Source organism: Chiroxiphia lanceolata, chromosome 11 (assembly GCF_009829145.1).
Source record: "Chiroxiphia lanceolata isolate bChiLan1 chromosome 11, bChiLan1.pri, whole genome shotgun sequence".
Taxonomy (NCBI): Eukaryota; Metazoa; Chordata; class Aves; order Passeriformes; family Pipridae; genus Chiroxiphia; species Chiroxiphia lanceolata.
Genome location: NC_045647.1, coordinates 14455678 through 14478940, shown reverse-complemented (window position 1 = coordinate 14478940; position 23263 = coordinate 14455678). Strand labels below are relative to the sequence as shown.

The window sequence follows — 23263 nt, the reverse complement described above, 5'->3', positions numbered from 1 at the left end:
GGCCAAGTGGCAGCTTTTGTGTGCCTAGGTTTTTAATGCTCTGACTCCCTTTCTAAAGCTGAGACCATAGTACTCTTTGCCTCATGTTCAATTTATGCTAGCGAGCTCTCAAGAATTACAAAAATTTGAGTCTGCATTTGCATATCTGGCTCTAGATTTTTCCCATGTCTTTGAAACATCTAGATGTATAGTCTATTAATGGCAAACATGGATTTTGTAAATTGGTTTTTATTTTTAGCTGTTTCACTCGCTACGTAGGAACACAGATAATGAGCAGTGATACTTGCCAGCAAAACCCTCAATTTTCCCATGAGTACCAAAATTATCACATTTAATTCTTTTTGTTTTCACCATAGTGAAGTTATCTTTAGTTACTACACTGAAATAATCCACGCTGACACTACTGTAACTTGAATGAGAGATGGGCAGGGCCTCTGAGAAACCACCTTAGTGGTATGGGCTGCCAGCACAGTTGATTCAATGATGAAGCAACTGTATTAGTGGCTGCTGAATTTTTCTAGCTCAGTGTTATGGAGAGATGCTGCATTACCGAGTCAAATATTAGCAGCTCCTCAGTTCTCTGACACCAGCTTGCACTGTTCAGATTGATCTGGAGACTTTTTGAGATTGAAGAACTCAAGCTGAAATTGCTGAATACATTGATGTCTTAAATGGTTTTGCCTATTAATACACCTGCTGATATGTTAACAAGATATTCTCTCAAGGATTCATGTTTAAAATACTCAATTCATTACTTGAAATGTCTAAGCAGTCTCCAATATATCTAAAACTTGCATAAGGTTTAAGGAAAGGGATGACAGGTTTTTTTAATATAGCCTTTACTGATACTTTTTAAAACTGTCTGTTACTAGTTTTTGCTACTAACATATATTATCATCAAAGAAATACTTCATTCATAATTCCTCTGCATTTATACAAAAAAAAGTGTGCACTTACAAATCTGTTTCTTGCTTTAGAAAACTTTATATACTTCAGTATATTCACTGAAGCATCTTAGAACATCTTAGCACAGCCTGCTTAGGCTACACAGCACTTTTGCATGTGTCTAAATGCCATTTTGCATAAGTGTCTACACAGTCATTGCATTAATGTTACTGGAAGTAACCTATCAAGATAGAAAAGACTGTATCAGTAACTGTATTTCCATATACAAGTACAAGAACTGTGGCTTCCTTACTGGTTTCTCAATAGTACCAGGCACTTTTCTTTATTATGCATGAGCTAAAAGGTAGAAAATCACTCTATATTTATTTTCTAACTAGGTGAGAATTAGAAAAAAATATAACTCCCACGTAAACCTATGTATAGAAAAAGAAAATAATTACAATAATAAAACAAAGCAGTCTATTAATTTTTTTCAGAATGTTAATCAGATGATCAGGAACTCAGTCTTTTTGATTGAGATCTTTTTAGAATGCTCCTAGTTCAAGAACATTTAAGGAGAGCTTACTCAGAAGTATTATAAGGAGGTATAGTGTACTTGAAACCAGGTGATGTGCAGCCAAAGATTTTTCCTGAGCACAAGGAAGTGTTTTACAAATACATCTCACAAGAAAACCCTTGGCTCATGCACAAAATGTATTATTAAGCTATAAACAAAAAACTGCAAAATATGAAGTGTTATCAAAACTGTCATCAGAGTGCTGAGGAGTCTCCTGAAAAATACTTTTCAAAAAAACTCAACCAGCAGTTAAATAATCAATAACATTCTAGGACTTTAAACTGAATGATTTAATAAGCTAATGGGAATCAAATCCTGAGGGTGATTTTAAGCCATATTAGTCGCACTCCACCTGCAGAAAGGGCAGGCATGTTGCTGATCCAGATAATACTTGTCAGGGACGAATTTCATCTTATTGCCGGAGAGAAGTCAAAGAATGCTTGACAGCTTTTTTCCCCTTTGTAAATCAGTTGCAAATATTCAGCAGTGTTAAAAATTGTGAAGAAAAATTGCAGAAAATACTTATTTCTTCCTTTTTTTTTGTTACATGCCTATGGACAGCTTGATGCTGCTCCGTTAGCATTGCTCAGCACCACTCTCAGGTCATCTAAGGGAGACTCTTCAGTGGAACAAGTCAGCTCATCCCCAAAGGCATCGATGTGCTGCATGCTCAGTGCTCCCAGCCGTCGATGACTACATAGCCAGAAATTTAACACATGATGTACAGCTGGAGAAAGAGCGATAGAAATTTTGGATGGCAGCATTAGTATATTGCATAAATCTCGCTGAAGAGCCAGGGACAGCAGGGAGAATTTTTTCAGTTTGAGTGTTAATTACTTCAATCCAGTTTCATGTTAAAATCTAGCTTAACTCCTCTGCCTTTAAGGTAATGATTTGGACTAATTACCTTTTTATGTTCTCTAAGTATAAAAAGCTCCAAACCAACCCATTTTGGATTGCAAAGAGAGAGAACTTAATCTCAGGGAGAAAAGGAAATGATCAAATTCAGACATACAAACAGAGCTACCATCGCAAGGAATAATATACATATTAAGTCTGAATTAGGATCAAAGGGGATGATAATGTAGTGTAAATTTTTTCCAATTAGCATCTTAACACAGACCCCACCCGAGGAGGATTTTAAACTACCTAACAGGGAAATATCTTTCCCATGAAGTGAACTTGATTGACTTTGACAAGTTATCTTGTATCTCAGTCTTAGCTGACTGCTGACCTGAACTGTAGTTAAAGCGTGGAACTAATTTCTTGTCACAGATCATTGCAAATACTAAAAAGAACTTATTATTTCTTCCCAGAAATTTTAAATAAAAATGGGTAGAAACTGGATTAGAAATAGAATCTGGAATTCAGGTAGTGCTAAGAATTCCACTAGTGGAATAGCTAGAGTTTCTTCCAAAAACTTTGCCATGAGAAGAAAACCATTATTTTAAAAGCATCGTAGTTCCCAGTCTGTCCCAAGATAACAGTTTAGTAAATAAATTCAGATCTCCCTTGAGTATTTGGGTTTTGGTCATTATTGCTACAAAAACTAAGGTAACAGTTGTACATCATCTAACTGAACAGCGTATGCTATTCTTGCATTTTGTTGTGTCCAGCATATGGGGAATATTAAATACATCCAGTTGTTATATAATCTTGTATAGGTGGCATAGCAGATACCAAATGGGTGTTAAGTACCTATCACCAAACTGGATATTATTATTTTGTTCATTTTAATACATGATAGCTAAATATTTAAAAAGTAAACACACTGTTCATCATATTAGTTACTCAATTCCAATAGTTTTCGAGCCCTTAGATTTAACAAATCAAATCAGTGCATAGGGTGTATAAATTTCTTTTGTGAAGTTAGCTTGGGCAATATAGATAAATAGGTAGAAGCACTCACAAAAATTGTTAATCCTACATTAACAAGCTGAAACTCATGAAGGAATCAAACACTTGTGGGTTTTTTTATACCCATTTTGTTAAGCCTGGTAGAGTTTTCAGCAGCAAACCTTCTCTTTTGTAGAGATCGTACTGGTAGTACTCTTGATTTTTGTTATGGTGGTGTCCCTCTGCTCTGCTGTTTGAACCTGGCATAGCTATCTGAAAAAGGACATAATTTCTTAGCAGTCACGTTTGACATCAAGGCTTTCCTTGGAACAATTACTTGATTTCCACCCGCCTCCTCCCCCTAGTTAGACAGTAAGCTGATTAATGGAATGCCACTCACAGGAATTAGCTAAAATAGCATTATATGTAATATGAAGTATCTGAATGAAAAAGACCTGCATCCAAACAAATTTCTGAACGGTCTTAGTAAAATTCTATAGACGATCACATTTTAAAGAATAAATGCCTCATGTGAGTACCAGATTTTTGTTTCATTTGCTAAGTATGGATAAAAACAACAGAAGGAAGATATTGAGGTCTGTTCAGGTAGAGCAAAGCAAATTAATAGAACTGAAGCAGTCTTACAAGTTGAGGTTTAACTTAACAGGATCACTTATGAGTCCATGTGCAGCTGTAGCACAGTTTACCTACAGAAGACAGAGGCCAAATTTAAGAGGTGATTAAGCAAGTCTGAGGTTCTCTAGGTCCTGTGGCAACTTCTCTAAGGGGTCTATTTCTCTTTATGCCTACCTTGGTGCCTGAGCCGTGGAATTCTGATTTTCCAGTTGTTGCTGAGCTGAAATGCTTAACAAAGCAGTGGGCTCGGTGCATGTCCCACCAGTGCACCTCTGCTTGGTTCAGTGTCAGCACCACAGCAAAGATGAGTCTGGCCAGCCAGGAAAACGTCAGAGAAATCTGTGCTTTGACTCCAGAACCCAGATAAGATTGGATACAAAATTTACATGCTTTTACAAACCAACCTGGAGGCTGCTATGCTTCAAGCACAGCCTGTTTTAAGTCAGCTTTTAGTTGACTCCACTTCAGTCAAGAATATCTCAGGACAAAACCTTTGAAGCCAGGGGGCTTTGAAAAGCTATCTGGTGTGCTCTACACTAAGTAGAATAAATAGCCTGATCTGAGGTTTTGTGAACCTCCATTGTATGCTTTGAAAAATGCAGGGTTAGTCCCACTTCACAAAATGCAGATTTCTGAAGGATTTTTACACCTGTCAAGAGGCTGAGTCTGTCAGTCTTAACAATTTGTAAGGTGATTTGGTAGATTATAGGTAGCAATAAGTAAACCCAGCAGTTATGTGTTGGTTGGAATGTTACAAAAAGAGGAAGGTAAAGTTGGAATCTAAGGAAGCTAAGAAACCTAAAATATTTAAGAGGGTTTGAAACATTTTGAAAAAAAATTCAAAATAGTTTCATGTAGCACATTGTATCTGTAATGGTACAAATGCAGAATTAGAGGTGTTACTGCATTGCTTTATCATTATCCCCATCCAAGGCTTACATAAATTAATATATACAAAGAGCTTGCAACAATTTTCAGTGAAAGAATACCAGGTGTACAGAAAAGTAAGACCTTGATTTGCATACAATTGCATGTGAGGATTTTACTCATAATTACCACAGATAGGGATAAATGAGATTTTAATGATTTCTAATTGATGTTTTAGATTGGAGTGTGCCATCTGCTGCTGTGTAGCACTAAGGGTTATGTCTGCTGTAAATTTGACTTTCTCCCCATTTCACTTGAGAGTCCTGGTCTCTGATTACTTATGCTATGTTGTAATGGTAGTTGACTCCAGCTACAGCACAGCTAACAAGATAATTCACTCCAAGTGCCAGATGAGGCAGTTTCAGACTGTACCAAGTTTGTCCTATCAGCCCAAGATAATTTTTCAAGACTGCAGGCATATACCCACAAATATATACAAAGAAAATATAAAGAGCCAAGTGGACAATGCATAGTAAACATCTGCTGTTATGGTCAAACAGAATTAAGGGACATGAAAAATACTTTGTCCTTCCTATCATCCATCATCTCATCTGTCCTCTGGTTGATGTGGTGGATAAACTAATTAGAACAGAAATTCAAACAGTAAGATTGGATCTGTAAAAAGGCACAAAGAAGAGCAAGAAGGATGGTACTTGGTGGTGTCCTCACAATAGGTGCTATGAAGGCTAAAAGCCTCATGGCCTCAAAAGGAGCCAGGACAAGTCCATTGAGAGCCATTAAATATGACACCTCCTTTGGTTATTGTGCTTCCCTGAGCCACAGAGTGGGGGAGTCTTGCAAGATGTTTCACTGAGGATTTGAGGTGTGGTGTCTCCTTCAATTCATGGTGTTACTTTAACATAATTCAAGGGCTTTTATTGCTTGGATTTCTTAGTTGCAACTTCTAGTACATTTGGAATTTGTCTTTAACTCCTTATTCTGCACTTTGCGTGAAAAGTCAACATTAATCCTTTCAGTCTTGTTGCTGAGGATGGAGATTTTCCTGTTCTCATATATTAACCAAGTTCTGTCTCAATCAGAAGGCAAATCTACTCCTTTAATCTTTCTTTAATTGGAAGTTATGGAAAATGCCACTTGACATGCATGAAATAAGCAGCAAAGTTTTCCAAAAGGAAAGGACTTCTTTTTATACTTTGATCTCTGGTATTAATGCAATCTGAAATATTTCTTCATGAATAGAAATTATGACACATTACTTGAATAGAGTTTAATTGTATGTAGAATTAAATGATAAAGTTGTTGAGTATTGCTGTTTCAGGCTGATCTTTTTAGGAATTCAATCTTAGATTAGTGTCAAGGTGTTCTACTAGGTTCAGGTGTTCCTGAATTATGGAATGCTTTTGAATTAGCTCAGCACCTGCCCAAAATGAAACCTTTCTTCTAGTACTGGTTAGCTGCAGTTGCCAATTTTTACTTCACAAGACATTAGTCCTGGATAGATGAGCCTAAAACATTGGGCTTAAAATGAAACCACATAAATGAAAAGGAATTTTTTTATGTGTTACACTCTATAAAGTGAAGGAAGGAAATATGAATCGCAGTTGCCCCTGCTGACAGAGCAGGAGAATTTGAGCTTCACTCCTGAGTTACTGAGTTAGCACAATACCTGGCTGCTTGAATATGTTCTCTTTGTGAGCAAAAACAGAGTATGGAGTTGTATTGCAGTGATTTCCAGAGCTCTGTTTTCTCAAAGTAAAATTGCAAATATTAATATTTTGGGTTTTTCAAAAAGACACAGAGGAGGCAAATGTTATCAACACCAGATGAATTTGCCTTCACAGTGGTGACTTGCAAACAACTGCTGATGGAATAATTTGGTTAGATGCAAAATGCATTCATATGTGTTTGGAATTTAATTAAAACGTTTGATCTGATCAGTTATTGCTGGAAAAACACTTTGCCTGTATGTTATGAGCCGTGTCTGTTAACATGAAATTGAAGCTAATGATCCCAACCTTTCTGAATGGCTGTAATCCTTCAACTTCCTATCAACTTCTCCAAAATTCAGCTCTATTGAAACTAGAAAGAAAAAAAATCCAACCCAAGTATATATTTTCAAGTTTTCTTTTTCTTTCTGCCTAGAAAGTGTAAGTAATTTTAAGTTACTTTTCGGTACCTCAGTTCAGTTACAAAAGCATTTTAGAAGACAATACATAGATTATTTTAAAAGATGCAAGAAAAAGCTGTGTAATGTAATCTTCCTTGGTTGCTTAGGAAGTTTGTTTACTTTGGTAAGTATAAACTGGTATTAATACAAATCACCACTGAGGGAAAGTGCTTATAGGCCTTAACTTGCAAAACTTAATGTGTGTGCTTATACTGGACTGTCCATAGGTCCACCCTGCAGAAGCTGAGATTATGATACATTATTAAAAGACAGAGGAAAAAATAAAATCATTTTGGAAAACATTTGTAATCGTGTTTGATAGGTCTGTTCCAACAGAGATGTTAAGGACAGGAGTTTAACTTGATCAGCCATAGAGCTCAAAGCCTGATCACAAATTTCCGATACAACAAACACAACAGCATTCACAGAAGAGAAAACAGATCTGCAAAAAGGTTGTTCTACAACACCATGTCTGATTTTTGTCTGCTGAATTTTCATGGCTAAAAAACAGTTTAAGAAGAATCTAATGCAAACTTGTCAGTATAAACAAAAAAGCCACAATAATTCCTCTTCAAGAAGAGACATTTCCAAGAAGTTTCATGTCAGAATTGTTTTTGTGACTTAGCAAAATGTCTTTTTGCCCCTGAATGCTACACACAAAAACAAATTTCCCTGTTTTAAAATGCCTGTTTTTTCTGAATAGGCCTTTTTAGATCATTGGTATATTTCTTAAGTCATCCTTTGATAAGTATAATGATCTAGCTAAGAATAGACAGTGGAAGAGTTCTTTATAGAAAATATGTGAGTCTATAGAGACTGTATTTAAAGCTCAGTTATTCAACCTCACTTTAAAAAAAATTTATTAGCAACAACTTTTTAAAGTTTATTCAACCTTGATATAATTTATGTTCAAAAGTGTGTCTGGAGTGTTTCCATTATGTTTCTAAAATTTTACACAAGTTTGTTCTCATTTATTTATTTTTTAATTAATTTAAAATATCTGGCAGCATCCGACTAGTATTTCAGGAGAAAACTATTGGAATTCCATGTTACAGAAAAAGTAATACTTCCTGTACTGTTGAGATACATATTGCTGTTTATTTTCTCAAATGATCATTCATGTTGATAGGATATAGGAACTAAAAATCCTGATATTTCAATATACTTTGTGATCATCATTTTTATCGGAGATCTGAAATTTATTTCATGTTCTCAGTGTTAAAGAACAGAACTGTTGTAATGCCCCATTTGTGTTTGATAATATTTCTGATCTGAATACTAGGTTCAGTCACTGTTTTGTTTTAGGGTATGTGTTAGAAATGCAAAGTGAACGTGGCCAGTGCCTTCTTTTCACATTGTTCTTTCATTACTGAAGGAATGCATAGAATGTTATCTAACCTGAATGATCAAATTCTCCTTTTCTCTGACTCTTCATTGCTGTTAATATAGTGATCTACTCTATAAGATCATCTTATTTCTTGCAGATGAATGATGCTATGGGATTTGAATTGCCATGGGTGTATTTTGTCAGTCTCGTCATCTTTGGGTCATTTTTCGTACTAAATCTTGTTCTTGGTGTATTGAGCGGGTAAGCATACACCTTTTTCATCATGAAGGCAGAGTCCTGAATTCAGTTGCCATGAACACACAGGTTATCTCGTACAGGTGAGACTTCAGTTGTGATGGCACCTTTTAATAAACCTCTATTGCTTCCTCCTCTGATTAGAACAGAAAAAGTTGTCTCTGGTTATCACATAACCCACAAAAACCAAAATCAGAGTTTAGACCTATCAATATATGTTCATGTCCAGCCTTGTGGCAGAGTTATAAAAAGGACTAATAATTCTCATACACTTACTTAAATGTTATTTCAATTAATCCTCTAAGGCATCACATAGAAAAAAAATTTGGGTAAGTAAATTTAAACAGTTGTTCATTCATTTTTTTAAGAACTGGATAAACCATAAACTTTGTGTTGAACCTACGTGATCTGGCAGCTGCAAAAAGGACTCTGCTGTTTAATAAATGACTGAATCATAACTTATTTCCTTACGTTTTACAGGTAAATGATGCAATAGGATGTGAATGGCCATGGATCTATTTTGTTAGTCTTATCATCCTTGGCTCATTTTTCGTACTTAACCTGGTTCTTGGTGTACTTAGTGGGTAAGCAGTTGAGTTAACATTGTGTATGCTACTGCTACTTGTAAGATGGCCTCTGCATTTACTCAAGCTTCTCAGCAATGGCTTTTTGCATGCACTTGAGATTCTAATGTCATCCTACCAGTGTTTGCTCTTTGGACTGAACTGTGTGATTCTATTGCCTGTATCTGTCTTGACATCACGTTCACCATGCTTGCTAAAAGTACTCATTAAATGAGGCACTAATCTCCTTATTCTATAATATTCCTGCAGGGAAGAACATTTTGCACACAGAGATGGGTGGTGCACCTGTACAAATATTCTGCCCTGTGGTTATATACAAGTGTTTTTTTCTGAAAGACCAACTTTTGCTTTTGTTCAAATAGTCATAAAACAATTGAAGTGTTGTTTATGTTTACCAGTCATGTATTTTGCAAAGCATTTTTAATGGGTGCTTCAGGATCTGTCTTACAGAAGAGTGTGGCTGTGTTACCCTGACACAAAGTGTTTGGTGTTTCCTGCATTGCTGGGCTGTGAACTGCTGTGACAACCTGCACCAGGAGGTTGATATATTTATCAATAATCAAGTATCAATTTAATGCAGTTGTCTGTGGGAGGTTGTCACAGCTTTTTCTTGATTTGTGAACTCCAGGCTCCAGCCAAGAATTGAAGTCATATCAGCTGTAGCTGTATAGTGTGCTTTAAAACTGTAATTTATGGCAAAAGTTTGTCAGGTTTTCTTCTTACAAAGCCCCCTTACTTGAGGTTGCAACTCCATTTCCTTTGCTGTTTCCTGGTTACTAACATAGTAGGAGCTTGGGAAACTCCAGTTTATGGTCAAGATATTTTCTGATAAACATACCAAAGATCCTGCTAGCATTAGAATACTAAAAAGAAAATTTAATTTAGTTACATGTAGTAGCTTTCATTTGGCCAGAACAGTATTGTTTGCTGTATATCTCAGGCAAACTGTGCCATCTTTGTTGGCTAACAGAAGATTTTTCTCTTGCATGGAAAGCAGCCTTACACCATAGTTACAGTGTCCTCAGGCTGCTGATTGTGTGTGCAGCCCTATTCATGTCTTTGCCACATTGTATGCTAGACTTGAAAAAAATTATAATGCATTATTCCAGGAAATCAGATAAACAAAATTTCCACTTGTTGATGTACCTGTGTTACAGGAGCATTTTTATCTGATCAGTGGTTTTACAGTGTGCTTTTTAAAATATTAAATCATTTATCTATAATAGGTTACTGTTGCACACAGGAAACTAGGGAAAGCATACTTTTACCTTACTGTCAGAATTGCTTTACAAAGCAGATATTTAAAAGCTAAAAGGTAGTGCTAAAACCACATTGCTGATTTTTTTTTTTTTTTTTTAGTTAATCTCTTCCTTCCAAGGCCTATCCTGTAAAGTCTGATTTATACAGTCATATCAGCTTTGTTTTATCCAAGGACAAATGTGTAAGCTGTTGTAAAACTAAGGGCCTAGCTTTCAGCCACAATGGACAAACAAAATAATAAATAGAAGGACAGAGAAATGAGAGTAGTTGCAGTGTAAATTTATTTCTTCTTTCATGCTGTTACCTAACGTTTCTGTGTGACCAGACTTTGCACTGAAGTCATTAGAGGATTAGGCTCTCACAGTTCCTTCCCTGGCCCTTAAGAAGGTCGTAAGCACCAATTAGTTTTCTTCCTGTCGTGTGAAGGTGTCTGGTAACAGATGATAAATATTCCTGTTTTTCCTTCCGCGACTCAGATTGTTATTGGTTTGGGAGTTTTCTGGTTTTAAAAATAAATTGTAGGGAAAGCAATGTCAGATTTGGTATTTTGTTGCATGAATTAATTCTTCTGCTGAATCCATGGAAATTTAGAGAAACCCTCATGACTCTGCTTTACATTTGATTTAATACATTTAAAATACTACATAAGGCTTGCAACACTATGATACAACACTATGATACATATGATATTTGTTGGAATATGGAGTTGCTCTTTAGCTGCTGTTCCAATACAGGGAAAGAGGTGTCCCCATGTTCTTGGGTTTCTTTCTGCAGACAAGAAATGACCCCTGATTTCTGGGTATTGTGTGACCCATGGAGCAGTAATGCTCTTCAGAACCCTTGCTGGCTTGCCTTTGGTTTCCAGTGAACAGAAATGGCAGTGTCCAGTGTGACGTGAACCCCCCTTAAATTCATCCAGTCATTAATTGCTAAATTTATTTTTCTGCCGTAGCGTCACCCCCCCTTCAGGGTCTCTTGAGTGCTCAGGGTGTTTGATGAGTTGTATCGATCCATGTTTGCCCTGAATACATGAAAGAGCCTTCCTAAAACTCCCTGGTTTTGTTTTCTATCAGAAGAAAATTACACAAGTGAGCTGAGACACGTGATATATAAATATCACCAAGGACTGACACCAAAATCAGAAGGAGAAAGGAAAAGGGAGTATTCCTAAAAGATACTGATCATACCAAACTGGTGTTGAGTACATAAGTGAAGAAAATGTCTTGGTGTACTTGTTTAAAACTCTGACAAACAAGGGCCAGTGTGGAATACTGTGACTCTGATTTATTTTGATTGCTATATGACATTTGTATATAAATAATAAATATTTTTCACATCTTTTCTATTTAGACCTAATAATCTAAATTTTATTGATAAAAGTGATGTACTTGTAAAATCCAGTGGATATTTTTGTATTCCTTAGTAGACAGGAAATACTTTTCATTCTGAGCCAAGCGTTGAATATGTAACACGTGCATTTTTTGTTTTTTATTTAAGAGTTATCAGCTTTTACATTATATGCTCTTCAAATCATAGCATGAAACTTGGTTTGTGATAAATCAAGAGATAAACTTAAATTTCACTAAACTGATCAAATGTCAAGAATGCAAAAATGATGCCAATTTATTTGAAAAGCATGGCTTTGCATACAGATTTCGAAAGTGGAATCTGAATGCCTTTTCTGTATGAAAGTGTTACTTCCTGTAATATCAGGTTATGCTGTGTACATTTAAATTTGTCTGCTGTTTTGATCTGTTTGTGGGTTTAAAATACTCAGTCATTCTCTTTGCACTCCTTTGTTGCCCTGTGACCATCTGCCCCTTTGTATTTCTGTAATGCCTCTTGTGCACTGCATGTTTCATGTATTTAGATACTGTACAAGTGGATGAGAATGATGATTTGGCAGATCTTTTGTTTTTACATCTAGCTGTTTCTGAAGGTGAGTATTTCCTGGTGATCCGTGTCAGTCTTGCCTGCTGAAGGTGACATTCTTAAAAACAGAGTTCATATTTTTAATAGCAGAAGTGTAAATTAATAGAAACAATGTGTGTGTGGAATCTGCATGTGGGAAATATTGTAATTTCTGCATGGAAGCTGACTGTGGAGATTTTATCCTAAACATTCCCTTGAATAACAAGGATGGAGAGAATTCATAGGCTTGAGTTAATTAATCTTTTTCAAAATACCCAAATTTTTACTCTGTATCAGACACTAGAAGTATTCACATTAGTCTAAAAGTGAATTCTCAATTGAAAAGCTACTTCAGTTTTCAAGGCTTGACAGGAAAATCCATTCTTGAAAAAGACTCCAGGTCAGGTTTTAGAATTGGCTCCAGTTCCAGTTCAGGCTCTAGTTCCATCTCAAAAATTAGAGCCAGCTTTAAAAAATACAGTAGAAATGGTTCCAGCTCTAGCAGTGACCTGTAAAAATTGCCCTAGAGGCAGTTCTAGAGATGCTCTCCAGAATTAGGATTTAGATTCAGCTCTCCTAAATGTCTCTATAAATTGCTCCAGAAAGGACTGTGGGAAAAGAATACAGAACATGCTCTAAATCCATCTCCAATAGATGGCTGGACAATTGAACAGATATCCAGCTCTGGAAAAGACCTCAGGAAATGGACCTAGTCTCACTCTAGGAAAGGGCATTAAAATTGGCATAAGATGTATTTTTTGAAAGTGTTCTAGAAATGGCTCTAGACCCAATTAGAGATGTGGCTCTAGGAAAGGGCTGGTGAGGGCTCTTGGTCCAGCTTCAGCAGGGGCTCTGGAGAAGGCTGTAGCTCTGGCCTGAGAGCATATTTGACAAACAACTCAACCCTAAGGATATTAGAAAAGTTGACTGTAGATCCAGCTCCAGAAATATACCTGGAAATGTATTTGTAATTGTGATTCAAAACATTTCCCTGCTGGTAACTTCTTTCATCACTGTGAATTTCTTAGGAATCTGTCTGGACACCTGGAACAGTCAGATCTTTCACAATTCTTTCAGTATTTGGAAATACAGAGCAAAGTGCTTGCAGCTCTTGAGAGCTGCTGTAGATGTATTCAGATATTTTCATTACCTTTGGCTGGTCTGCATTTTGTTCATTCCTGTTACAAATATAAAGGTGTTCATGGCTCTGAATAATTGTTTTAGCTGCTAGAAATTGCAGGGTGATCATGATACAGTCACACTCTATTTTGGTTGCTTTGTCTTTTGATCCAGTATCAGGGGGTTGGTTCAATCTGTAAGAGACACCAGTGCACCCTTTTTCCTTTTGTAAAATTTCCTCTGGTTATGGTATAAGGAGTAGGCATTGCATCTTTGGGGCAACTTCACGCTTGATGGAATGGCACAGAAATTGCTGCTGAGGGGCTGCCCAGCGATTCCAGCTCTGTGAAGGGTGGTGAACTCCTTCAGGAGCCTGCTTTTCATGCAGCTTTGATTACACACAGTGTGACAGGCATAAACTGGACCTATGTTCTCTGAAGGCATGAAATACTAGAACAGAAACTGGGAGCTGAGGACAGGCCTCCTCCAAATATTCTAGGATTAAAAAGACCAGAGCATATCATGGCAATTGGTGCAAGAGACAGTGAGCTGAAATTGAAAGTTAAGTTAGAAATTATAGGGTTATTAGGAAGTTAACTAAAGATAAACCTTAAAAAATGAAGAGAATTGAGTGCTAGTCATCCATCCTGAAAGTACCTTTAAAAGCACGTTAAAAGTTAAGATGAACATGCCAGTAATTCAGTATGCATTAAACTGTTTTGCTATGAACAGAGGAAATACTAGATTATAAAACTTCATAACTTATTTATCAAGAGGCATGGCTTTTAATGATGCATGATAATCTATTCCTGAAGATAGTCCTTATCATTAGGGGATGGTTTCTGCTGACGGCATTTTCTGCTCAGGGCATTAGTATTTCTTTGGGTAGCCATGGGAACAAATAAGACCTTTCAAACACACTTTAATAAATCTTTAAGTTGAATCTATTACCTTGCAAAAGGGCACCAGAACATAAGCTTTGACATGTCCTTATATCCTCCTACATGTAGCCTTGCAGGTTACTAAGAGAATGTTAATTTTTTCAATTTCTTTCTCCCAGTAATATTTGCGATGTATGTACATAATGATGCTAAAAGCTAAGGGTATGTACTCATCCACACTAATCTCACAGCAATATCTGTCAATTAATGTCATATAAAATATGTTGGCACAGATAAGCTCATACACCTAAGGACTGTTGTCTGCAGTATAGATGGAAAAAATTGTAGAAAAAGACATTTGAATAATGATGCACCAAATAGAAAATGGCACTGAACTGTCATCCACAGCCTCTCAGAAAAAGGGAAATGAACTGGTTTTGACAATGTTCCTTTTCACAGCAACAGGAAGGCCTAGTGAAAAAAATAAAAATTATTGCTGAAGATTTAACTCCTTCCCATAGATAAACAGGATATACATTCAAAACAAGAGAGCCTCTGGCTATAGATCTCAACATCTTATGAGCCAAAGTAGGCTCTTTTAGTTGTTGTGTGGCTACTAAAAGTAAAACTCAAACACAAGTATATACAAAACAAGGGAATGTTATTCTTGATTGATCAACTAAATATACTAACAGTAATAAATCAGCAAATCCTTTCATCTAAATACTGTAATTACTGATGGACTGCTTTAGACAGAAGTGACTGCGGTCAGTGGGAGTAGTTCGTACTCTTGAATAAGAACTTGGAGGGAACTGATTTTATTTCAGTCCTGTCTGAACTGACCACACCAAGGCTTCTTAGGGATTAGTTCTGTGAGTCCTGGCATGTAACAAACCACATCAGCTTCAGAAACGGTTGACAAGGGCCCATCCCAGTGGTGGGGTGATGGTGGGATATGGTCCCGTGCTTGGTACTGCCCCTTCTTTTTCTAAGAATTCCAGTATGTCCTGAGCCAAACGGTCTTGACTCAGGACAGGAGGAGCACATCTTAATGTGCAGATTTAATAACAGTCTGAAACATCAGGCATTGGTTTTGTTGCTGTATCAAATGGTTCCCTATGTTACTGTTCCCACCTGTGATCCTGTAGCATTGATATGCACTCTGGCACAGGAAGGTTGTACAGGCCCTCTGCTACACAGAGGTGGTGCTGGAGCCATTGAATATACATTTTGTCAACTGCTAATGAACTACATAGAAATAACTATGGTAGGTAATACCAGTTTGCATTTTCCCATCAAGAACCCAGTGCTCCTTGCTCAAGGAAAATTCCTGCTAGGATTTTTTTGCTCTACAGAAATAATTTTAGTGTTCAACCTTTGAGGCATTTTGGTTCCCCCCCCCCCCAAAAGAAGGGGTAACAATGATGTATAAAAATCTCCTGTAATTAAAGATGTGATGTTACTTAACCTTTATGTCTCTCCACATCTGATACACTTTACACCCAGCTGTGAGCTGTTGTCCATTCTTAGCTGTACACTTAAAGCAGTTTTAGTTCTCTGATTTGATTCTGCTAATTTGTTGGTTGGTATGGTTACCACTGTGTGAAACCTCTCCTGTGAGTCTGGTCCCCAACACTGTACTCCTGTGAGTACATTTTTATTATTATGTGACTATTCCCTGAGAATAAATGAGAGTCTGGATGTCTGGGTGACAGTTCTACATACAGCATTAGCATAACACTCTCTGCATCCCAGACCCTGTGTGCAGCAAGTTCCACACTGCAGGAGATTAATTATGTCTGTCGCTGCATTTGCAGTGACACAAAAGGGCAGTAATATGGCTAACAAAGAATTTGTGTTCTGGTTTATGCTTTGACATCGAAAGCAACTTTTATTTCCCATCATCAATGCCCAGTGATGCACAGGAGATAAAACAACAATCCTGGTCTTGCACAGGCCCCCTTAGGAAATGTGTCTGGTCCTTAGCATGGGGAAACTTCCAGCTGGTAGGAGGCCAGAATAGGTGTGTTTGCAGTTATTATGTCTGTGAATTGCAGAGAGAAGGGAGAGTACACCAAATACTCAATTTAAACAAATTCTTGTCTTAAGATCTTTGGTTAATATGGCCCTGCCTGAAATTTCAGGTGTGTGAACCAGAGAGTTGTGACTGAGTCCCAGCAGGTTCTCCCTGCTGCCACTTCCACCCTGTTGCATCGAGCCATTTCCAACTGATGCATATCAGCAGGAGTTATTTCACTCTGTTGAAGGAAGAATAATCTGGCATGATTGCCCCAGACTACTGAAGCATGAACTCAAGCCCTGCATTTTATATGCTTCTGCCTCAACAACCACTGATGATGACGGTGTTGTGCCTAAACAGAGATGAGATCACCTCTCTGCAAGGACAGAAGGAAATTTTGGGCAATAGAAATAAAACCTGCATTTTATGTAGTAGGTTAGGTATCACTAGAAGTAAATGAGATTATGTAAACAAGTCTTGGTAAAATGCTTTATTTTGCAAGTTATGCCTCTATTCTGCTGCAGATGAAGCACCCCCCTGGCCCAATATACACTTTGAAATGTCAGATCCAGGTTGTTTTACCAAACCAGAACGAAATGCGTATTTTCAAGTTAGCTCTCTTAGCACAGGCATTTGTGAAACCAAATATTTACAGAGCTTAAGTCCACTTACTGCAATTAATGTGCAATTTCCTGAGCCTGTCAGCTTCAGAGGCTTCTACTTGGAGTGCTGGGTTGATGACAGGGAGGCCAGTTGGGGCCATCAGTCCAACCATGTCAGTACTACATTGCCTAAAGAGCCAAAATCTTTTTCTTTCTTCCCTGGATCCAGGCTGTGCATTCCACAGCCATGAAATGCTGCACAAGCAGTTGTCTTATTCCTCCTTGCAGGAGAGCAACCAATGTCTATGTATCTTTATCTAAATATTCAAATATCATTTTGTATAAATGTTTTTGTCAGAAGTTTTAAAGAGCCAACATCTCTCTCTCTCCTCACCCCCATCATCTTTTTCAAATAACTTGTTTCTTGGGGAAAAAAAGATGCTTTTGTTTTGGTAATAGGAAAGTCATTACTTTCCAATTCCATTAAATTCTACTTTCTGATTCATGGCATTTGACTAAAAGGAGCATGTACATATGTACCTGAGAGATGCCAGTTCATTGTGGCTGTGATAGAAAAAAATACCTTAGAGCCAGATTCCTCCTTCTCCTGAAGAAAATGCAGTCTTCTCAGGTGCTATACTTCCTTACAAACAGTCAGGATTTAAAAAAGTTTTTAAATATCATGGAAATAAGCACCCTTGTGTCTCCCCCTACTGATAAATTGCTGCAGCATTTAACAGGTCAGTGTCTGACTTCTGTGCTGTATTAAAGGGAAAGGTCAGAGTTAGCTGTGTATGTAAAAAACTGTGTTTAATTCTCTGCATGTAACCATTTTAATGTAGAGTCAGAGTTAAAAGGTGGCTCAGCCAGGGGTAAAGTGCAGTTCAAACTATGAGCCTTGCCAGCTGATTCATTTAAAAATTATTTCTTTCACTCCTCTCTATATAATAACAGCAACTTTCATTTTACTGTACCCTCACATGTCACATATCCTTTGAATTAATGAGAAACACCCAAAGGACTTAACTGAAAAAGATATGAATACTTAGTAAAAGCTAGCAATGCTTGTTAGCCGTGATTTCATGTTATGCCATGATAGCTCTTTTTTCAAAGGCTCTGTGGGAAGAGAGGCACGAGTGTGTTGCCTCAGTTGGGTGTAAATGACGGTCTCTAATGCTCTAAACCCAGCATTCCATAAACCAAATAGTCTCTTACTGGCTTGTGAAATTATTTTTTTTTTTGAAGCAATTATCCTTCAGAGAGATCTTTGGGGCCCTCTCTCTTTCACAAGCATTTTTGTGACGAGATGGCCTTTTGCAGGACCTCGTCCTTGGATGGTAGATGAAGGGTAGCAAATGCAAAGCAAGCACTGGCGTTCTTCAGCTTCATTACAGTGCCATCAGATGGAACAGGATGGTCTCCACGTGCCAAAATGAAATTTTGTTAAGTCCTCAGCTGTAAAAGGTGTAGTGCCTGCCTCTTAGCTTTTGCAACAGAAAGCTGTGTAGCTTCTGCAAGGTATCGTTAAAAAAAAAGCAACATCTGCATTGTAAAGGGCTTAACTCTTAAATTAACTGATGTCTTCTAAACACTAAATTTACGCTCTAACATGTTTGAAGACAAAACAGAAATAAATAAAAACCCTGGTGAGATTATGTCTTTGCAGTTCTGAATAAATAATCTATATCACGGAACTGAAAATGCCTTCTTAAAGTATTTTGCAGTCTTAAACTAATTTTCTAATCTTTTCCACTAAAAAAGGGATTTTATTGAGTACTTTAATAAATTTCCCCTTTAAAAGTGTATTAATGAGGGACTATTTTCTAGTGAAATTTCCCAATAAATAAAGGAGTTACAAATTCATAGCAAATGAAACTGGCGTAGCCATTTTTTAAATTTAATTTGAGCGCTGCTGCAAGATTAACATGGACAGGTAGTGATAGGACAAGGAGTAATAGCTTTAAACTGAACAAACTCAGGGTTAGATTAGATATTAGAAAGGAATTCTTCCCTTTGAGGGGGTGAGGTCCTGGCACAGGTTGCCCAGAGAACTTGTGGCTGCCCCTTCCCTGGAACTGTCTAAGGCCACATTAGGTGGGGCTTTGAGCAACCTGGTCTAGTGGAAGATGTCCCTGTCCATGGCAGGGGCTTGGAACCAGGTGGTCTTTAAGGTCCCTTCCAACCCAAACCATTCTGTGATGAACATATTAATTGAAACAAACCTAATTTTAAATATTGAATTGGTACATATTTACAGTACAGTTCAAAAGATGCTTGCCTACCCTTAATTCTATGTGGTGATACTCAGATAAATTGGAACGTGTTCGATCCTTCTAGTGAAGGGAGTGATGTGTTTGGAGTTGTGGATCACACCAAATGTTGTAATAATGTCAGCAGATAAGATATTGTGGTGGAAGAATATACTTGGTAGTGCTTTTGAGTTATGTATCATTAAGAGAATCATAGATTTATGGGTTAATTCAGGTTGGAAGGGACCTCAGCAGGCCATTTTATCCAATTTCCTTCTCATAACTTCGTTATATTTATCATCATTCCATGATAATTTAGGGATTAAGGCAAAACACAAACTAAACTAGACAGACAGTCCAATGCATTGTTTTGAGATTGGGGCAATGAGATAGAGGGCAAAAGGATGCATTTCTGATCTGAGAGAGCAGAATTCTAGGTTCTGTTACAGAGAGAGAAAAGGCAGAACATCCATATCTCAAACAGCACAGGTGTCTGTCCGTGCTGCAGTTAAGAGAGAGCACAATAGTGGAATTCTGGAACGCTGTGTGTTTGGGCACGGGCAATGAACTGTGGCTGGAAGAGGAAGGATTTTAGAACTGGCTGCCAGAATTTCATTTTCATTGAAACTAATACTCAGCACTGATATTACTTTGTTACTGCAAGTTAATTACTATTTGTAGATAAAAGCGATTTTAAAATCTATATAGAAGAACACAGAATTAAATGGGGGAATGGACCCTTTTCCTGTGGGAAGTGTTAGGAATACCACTTAATTTTCAGTTAAGTCAGAAAATCTCTGAAAGTTGTGATGTAACATGGTAGGGATTTGCCATGAGTTCTTTGCACCTCTACCTTGTTTTCAAAGCAGCTCTCTAATCTGCAGTGTATTTTCTATGTCACTGTGTTACTCTGCAATGTCAAGACCTAGATCAAAATGCCTGGGAGTTTGTCAGTCAATGCTTTTTTTTCCTGCTTTATCCGAATTTGATAGGGAATTTTCCAAAGAAAGAGAAAAAGCCAAGGCCCGAGGGGACTTTCAGAAGCTACGTGAAAAACAACAGCTCGAAGAAGATCTGAAGGGATATTTGGACTGGATAACTCAGGCAGAGGACATTGACCCTGAGAACGATGAAGAGGCTGATGAGGAAGGCAAGAGGAACAGTACGTATTCCTTCCTCTATTCTTCCTGTGGGGACAGTTTGACTGACACACTGGGGTGAACGTGGCCGGTCTGATGTGGCTTTCTCGTTTCAGTTTGCAAACGTTTTGGGTAGCAGAGCAATTGTGTATTGGTACAGTGATGCTGAGTCATGGAACATAATTTGGAGTCTCACAACTAACCAGTGCTCTGGGATGTCCATGTATAAATCATTGTCTGCACTTAGTCACTGCTGAGACTTTTAAACTTGGCTTTATTTGTGTTCTGTAAAAAGTTAGTGCATGGAAGCTGCTTGCCTCTAGGTATCACTGTAAATCCTTACTTAAGAGGAGTGTGTGTTTGCCTGTAGGTACATGCATGGAAATAATAATAACATAAAGAGCTTAAAAGAAATAACCTTGTGCTAATAGTGAGGATTTTATTTTTGTTTTGAAGTAGGAAAATGAGATTCTGAATCTTTCTTTTTGATATTCAAGAAAACCATATAAAATCTTTTTTACTACATGTCTTAACTGAGTGTGAAATAAATGGAGTCTTGTGGGATTTTCATTTGACACTAAGAAATATCACTTTCTTACAGTGTATTTATTTGACATAGTGTGTTATGGGACAAGTAATTTATGCTGTAGTGACCTTCTTGTGCTTCTGACCTGAGTCCTAAGGTAGAGGAACGAGTTTCATGATATTGCAACAACTGTAAAAGTTATACTTAATTTCTGTGTAGCAGAAAATTCTGGTAACAGCAGTATTTTAGTGTCATAATTTAGCAGAGGTTATTTTAGCCTCTCTGCTATGTTTGCATAAAAGGATTTAAAATTTTTGTGAGAACACAGTTTCAGAATGTGGTTTATGATTAATACTAAACCCAAGATTAAAGTCCAAATTTCAATACGTATACTAAGTAGCACCTTGTTATTAATGTCATACTCTGGAAAGTTATGGTATTTGTTTATTTAGATACCATTGAGTATTTATAAGGAAATGTATCTACAAGCTGTAGACAACTCAGAATATTATTTTCTGTGTTGAAACAATACATCATTACCCCTATTTTTCTTCTAGTGCTGCTAATTTATTATGAACCGTTTTTTTAAACCACAGTACTTTTCAGATGTAGTAAATAACAAAAATAGTGTGGTTTGATATTGAGTTAGCTGTTTTTAAACTTACCTCTGCATTGCATGTAGTTAAGTTTTTTAAAATCTTTGCTTTTGAATTTCAGATTGTTATTAGTCCTTTAGTTCACAATAAAAGCAGAGTATGGATCTGTGCTACTGACTGGAAGGAAATAATCATTTTATGAGAGGCTGGAAGGAAATCTGTGGGTTGATGTTGATGCCAGCATCACCTGGAAAGAAATAATTTATGTCTGTATGAAAATCTGTTGCACAAACAGAATTTTTATCTAGAACAGAGCAAAAAATCCAGAGTTCACTATACTTAATTATTGCTTCTAACACTGTGTGGAAGGGATACATAAACTGTGGGTTTGGGGCTCAATATCAGGTCCTAAGACTGAGAAGTAAAAGGTGGTGCATTCTGTGGAGTAAACACACTTTGTACAAGGCTGCTGTGCAGAACTGTAGGTGGTACAGAATTGTAGGTGATGCCAAATTTTCACAGAGCGTTGGACAACCACCCTGTCAGCTCTGCTGCCAATGGACTTGGTTTACAGATGAAATCCCAGGAACTTTTTGCATCCTGTTCAAATTGGGGTTTGTTAATAGGATGTAAAAACCCCCTTTGCTCCAGCATTCCTTAAACCTGGCTTCTAGGTCATATAGTTAAAAAAATACTTGTTTGCTTAGTTGATTGAGTTTGAAAGAGCTTTTAAGTCTAAACTTTTAACTTGGGAATAATTTTAGGCTAAGTTAAGGGTTGCAGGAAGCTTGCAGAGTAAAAATAGAAGGAAAGTAATTAAAAGAACTTTAAGAGAAATGTCAGGAATTTTATTTCAGGCCTGCATATATGTTTTGAGTGGAAATTTCCAGTGGATAGGCAATCTCCTAGCATTCCTGGATTTGTACACATGAGTTTAAATATGTGGCTTGGAATTTCATTTTTAATATCAGCTGCAGTGGGCTGTAAAGGAGGAAGGGTTGCTGAGTTGCTCCACCTCCTTGCATTCAAGGCATGAATAGTAAGCTTAGGAAATAAATTTAGTCCGAATAAACTGGTGATGGTTTCTTTTGAGTTATCTTGGAAGTATAAGGTAGAGCTGAGTCCCAAGGTAGTCAGAATCATAATTTTCGGGCTTTTAGGCAACTATATTCCTATTTGAATATCTAAACCTCTGGGTGATCAAGATAACTGCTGATTTATGGTGATGGAAGACCACCATAGTGCAACTTCAATGGTGTGGAAGAGCTTTGGGCTTAGGATACAGAAGAACTCTGTGGCAGGAAAAGGTAGAGATTTCAAAGGCTGTTAAGTCAGTGATTAATAGTTTCTCACATCCTTTAAAATTGTAGTTGGGGTTCCTGCAACCCCCCAGCATTTTAAAATTTCTAACCAGGGAAGGCATTAAGTCATTTATTTATTAACCCTATGTATTTTTCCATTTCTGTTACTGATAGTGGGCAGGTATTCAGTGCTGTTGAATAAAAGAATACTTTTTAAATATTAGAATTGTAAATATGTCTTTAGTAAAAGTTGGAAGTCTTTTTTATGAACTAATAGCTGGTTACCCTGAAGTCAATGAAAAAGCTTCCATTGCCTTCAGAGCATTGCAAATTCAGCTCAAAATGCGAAAATCCGTGCGAGGAGAGGGATTTAGCTGTGATTAGTTATGCTGCCGGTGATTTCAGTTTGTTTTGCCTAACCTTGCCTGTGTTGTGTGTACGGACACGTTTTTGTTTTTTTTGCGTTGCGACTGCTGCCACCTCCCGTGTCACTGCTGGGATTAC

The 23263-nt window shown here is 37.2% G+C and overlaps 1 protein-coding gene across 12 annotated transcripts in view; it reads left to right on the top strand.

Moving 5' to 3' along the window:
• The window catches only part of CACNA1D (calcium voltage-gated channel subunit alpha1 D), a 173017-nt gene that overhangs the window by 71983 nt on the left and 77771 nt on the right, over positions 1–23263 (top strand). For 8 of the 12 annotated variants that reach the window (XM_032699209.1, XM_032699215.1, XM_032699213.1 and 5 more), the window contains exons 8-9: positions 9052–9155; positions 20190–20359. In XM_032699209.1, the coding sequence (XP_032555100.1) occupies positions 9052–9155; positions 20190–20359 (274 nt within the window). Of the gene's footprint in view, positions 1–8473; positions 8578–9051; positions 9156–20189; positions 20360–23263 lie in introns of all 12 variants that reach the window. The other 4 variants (XM_032699218.1, XM_032699217.1, XM_032699211.1 and 1 more) reach the window with 1 other exon arrangement.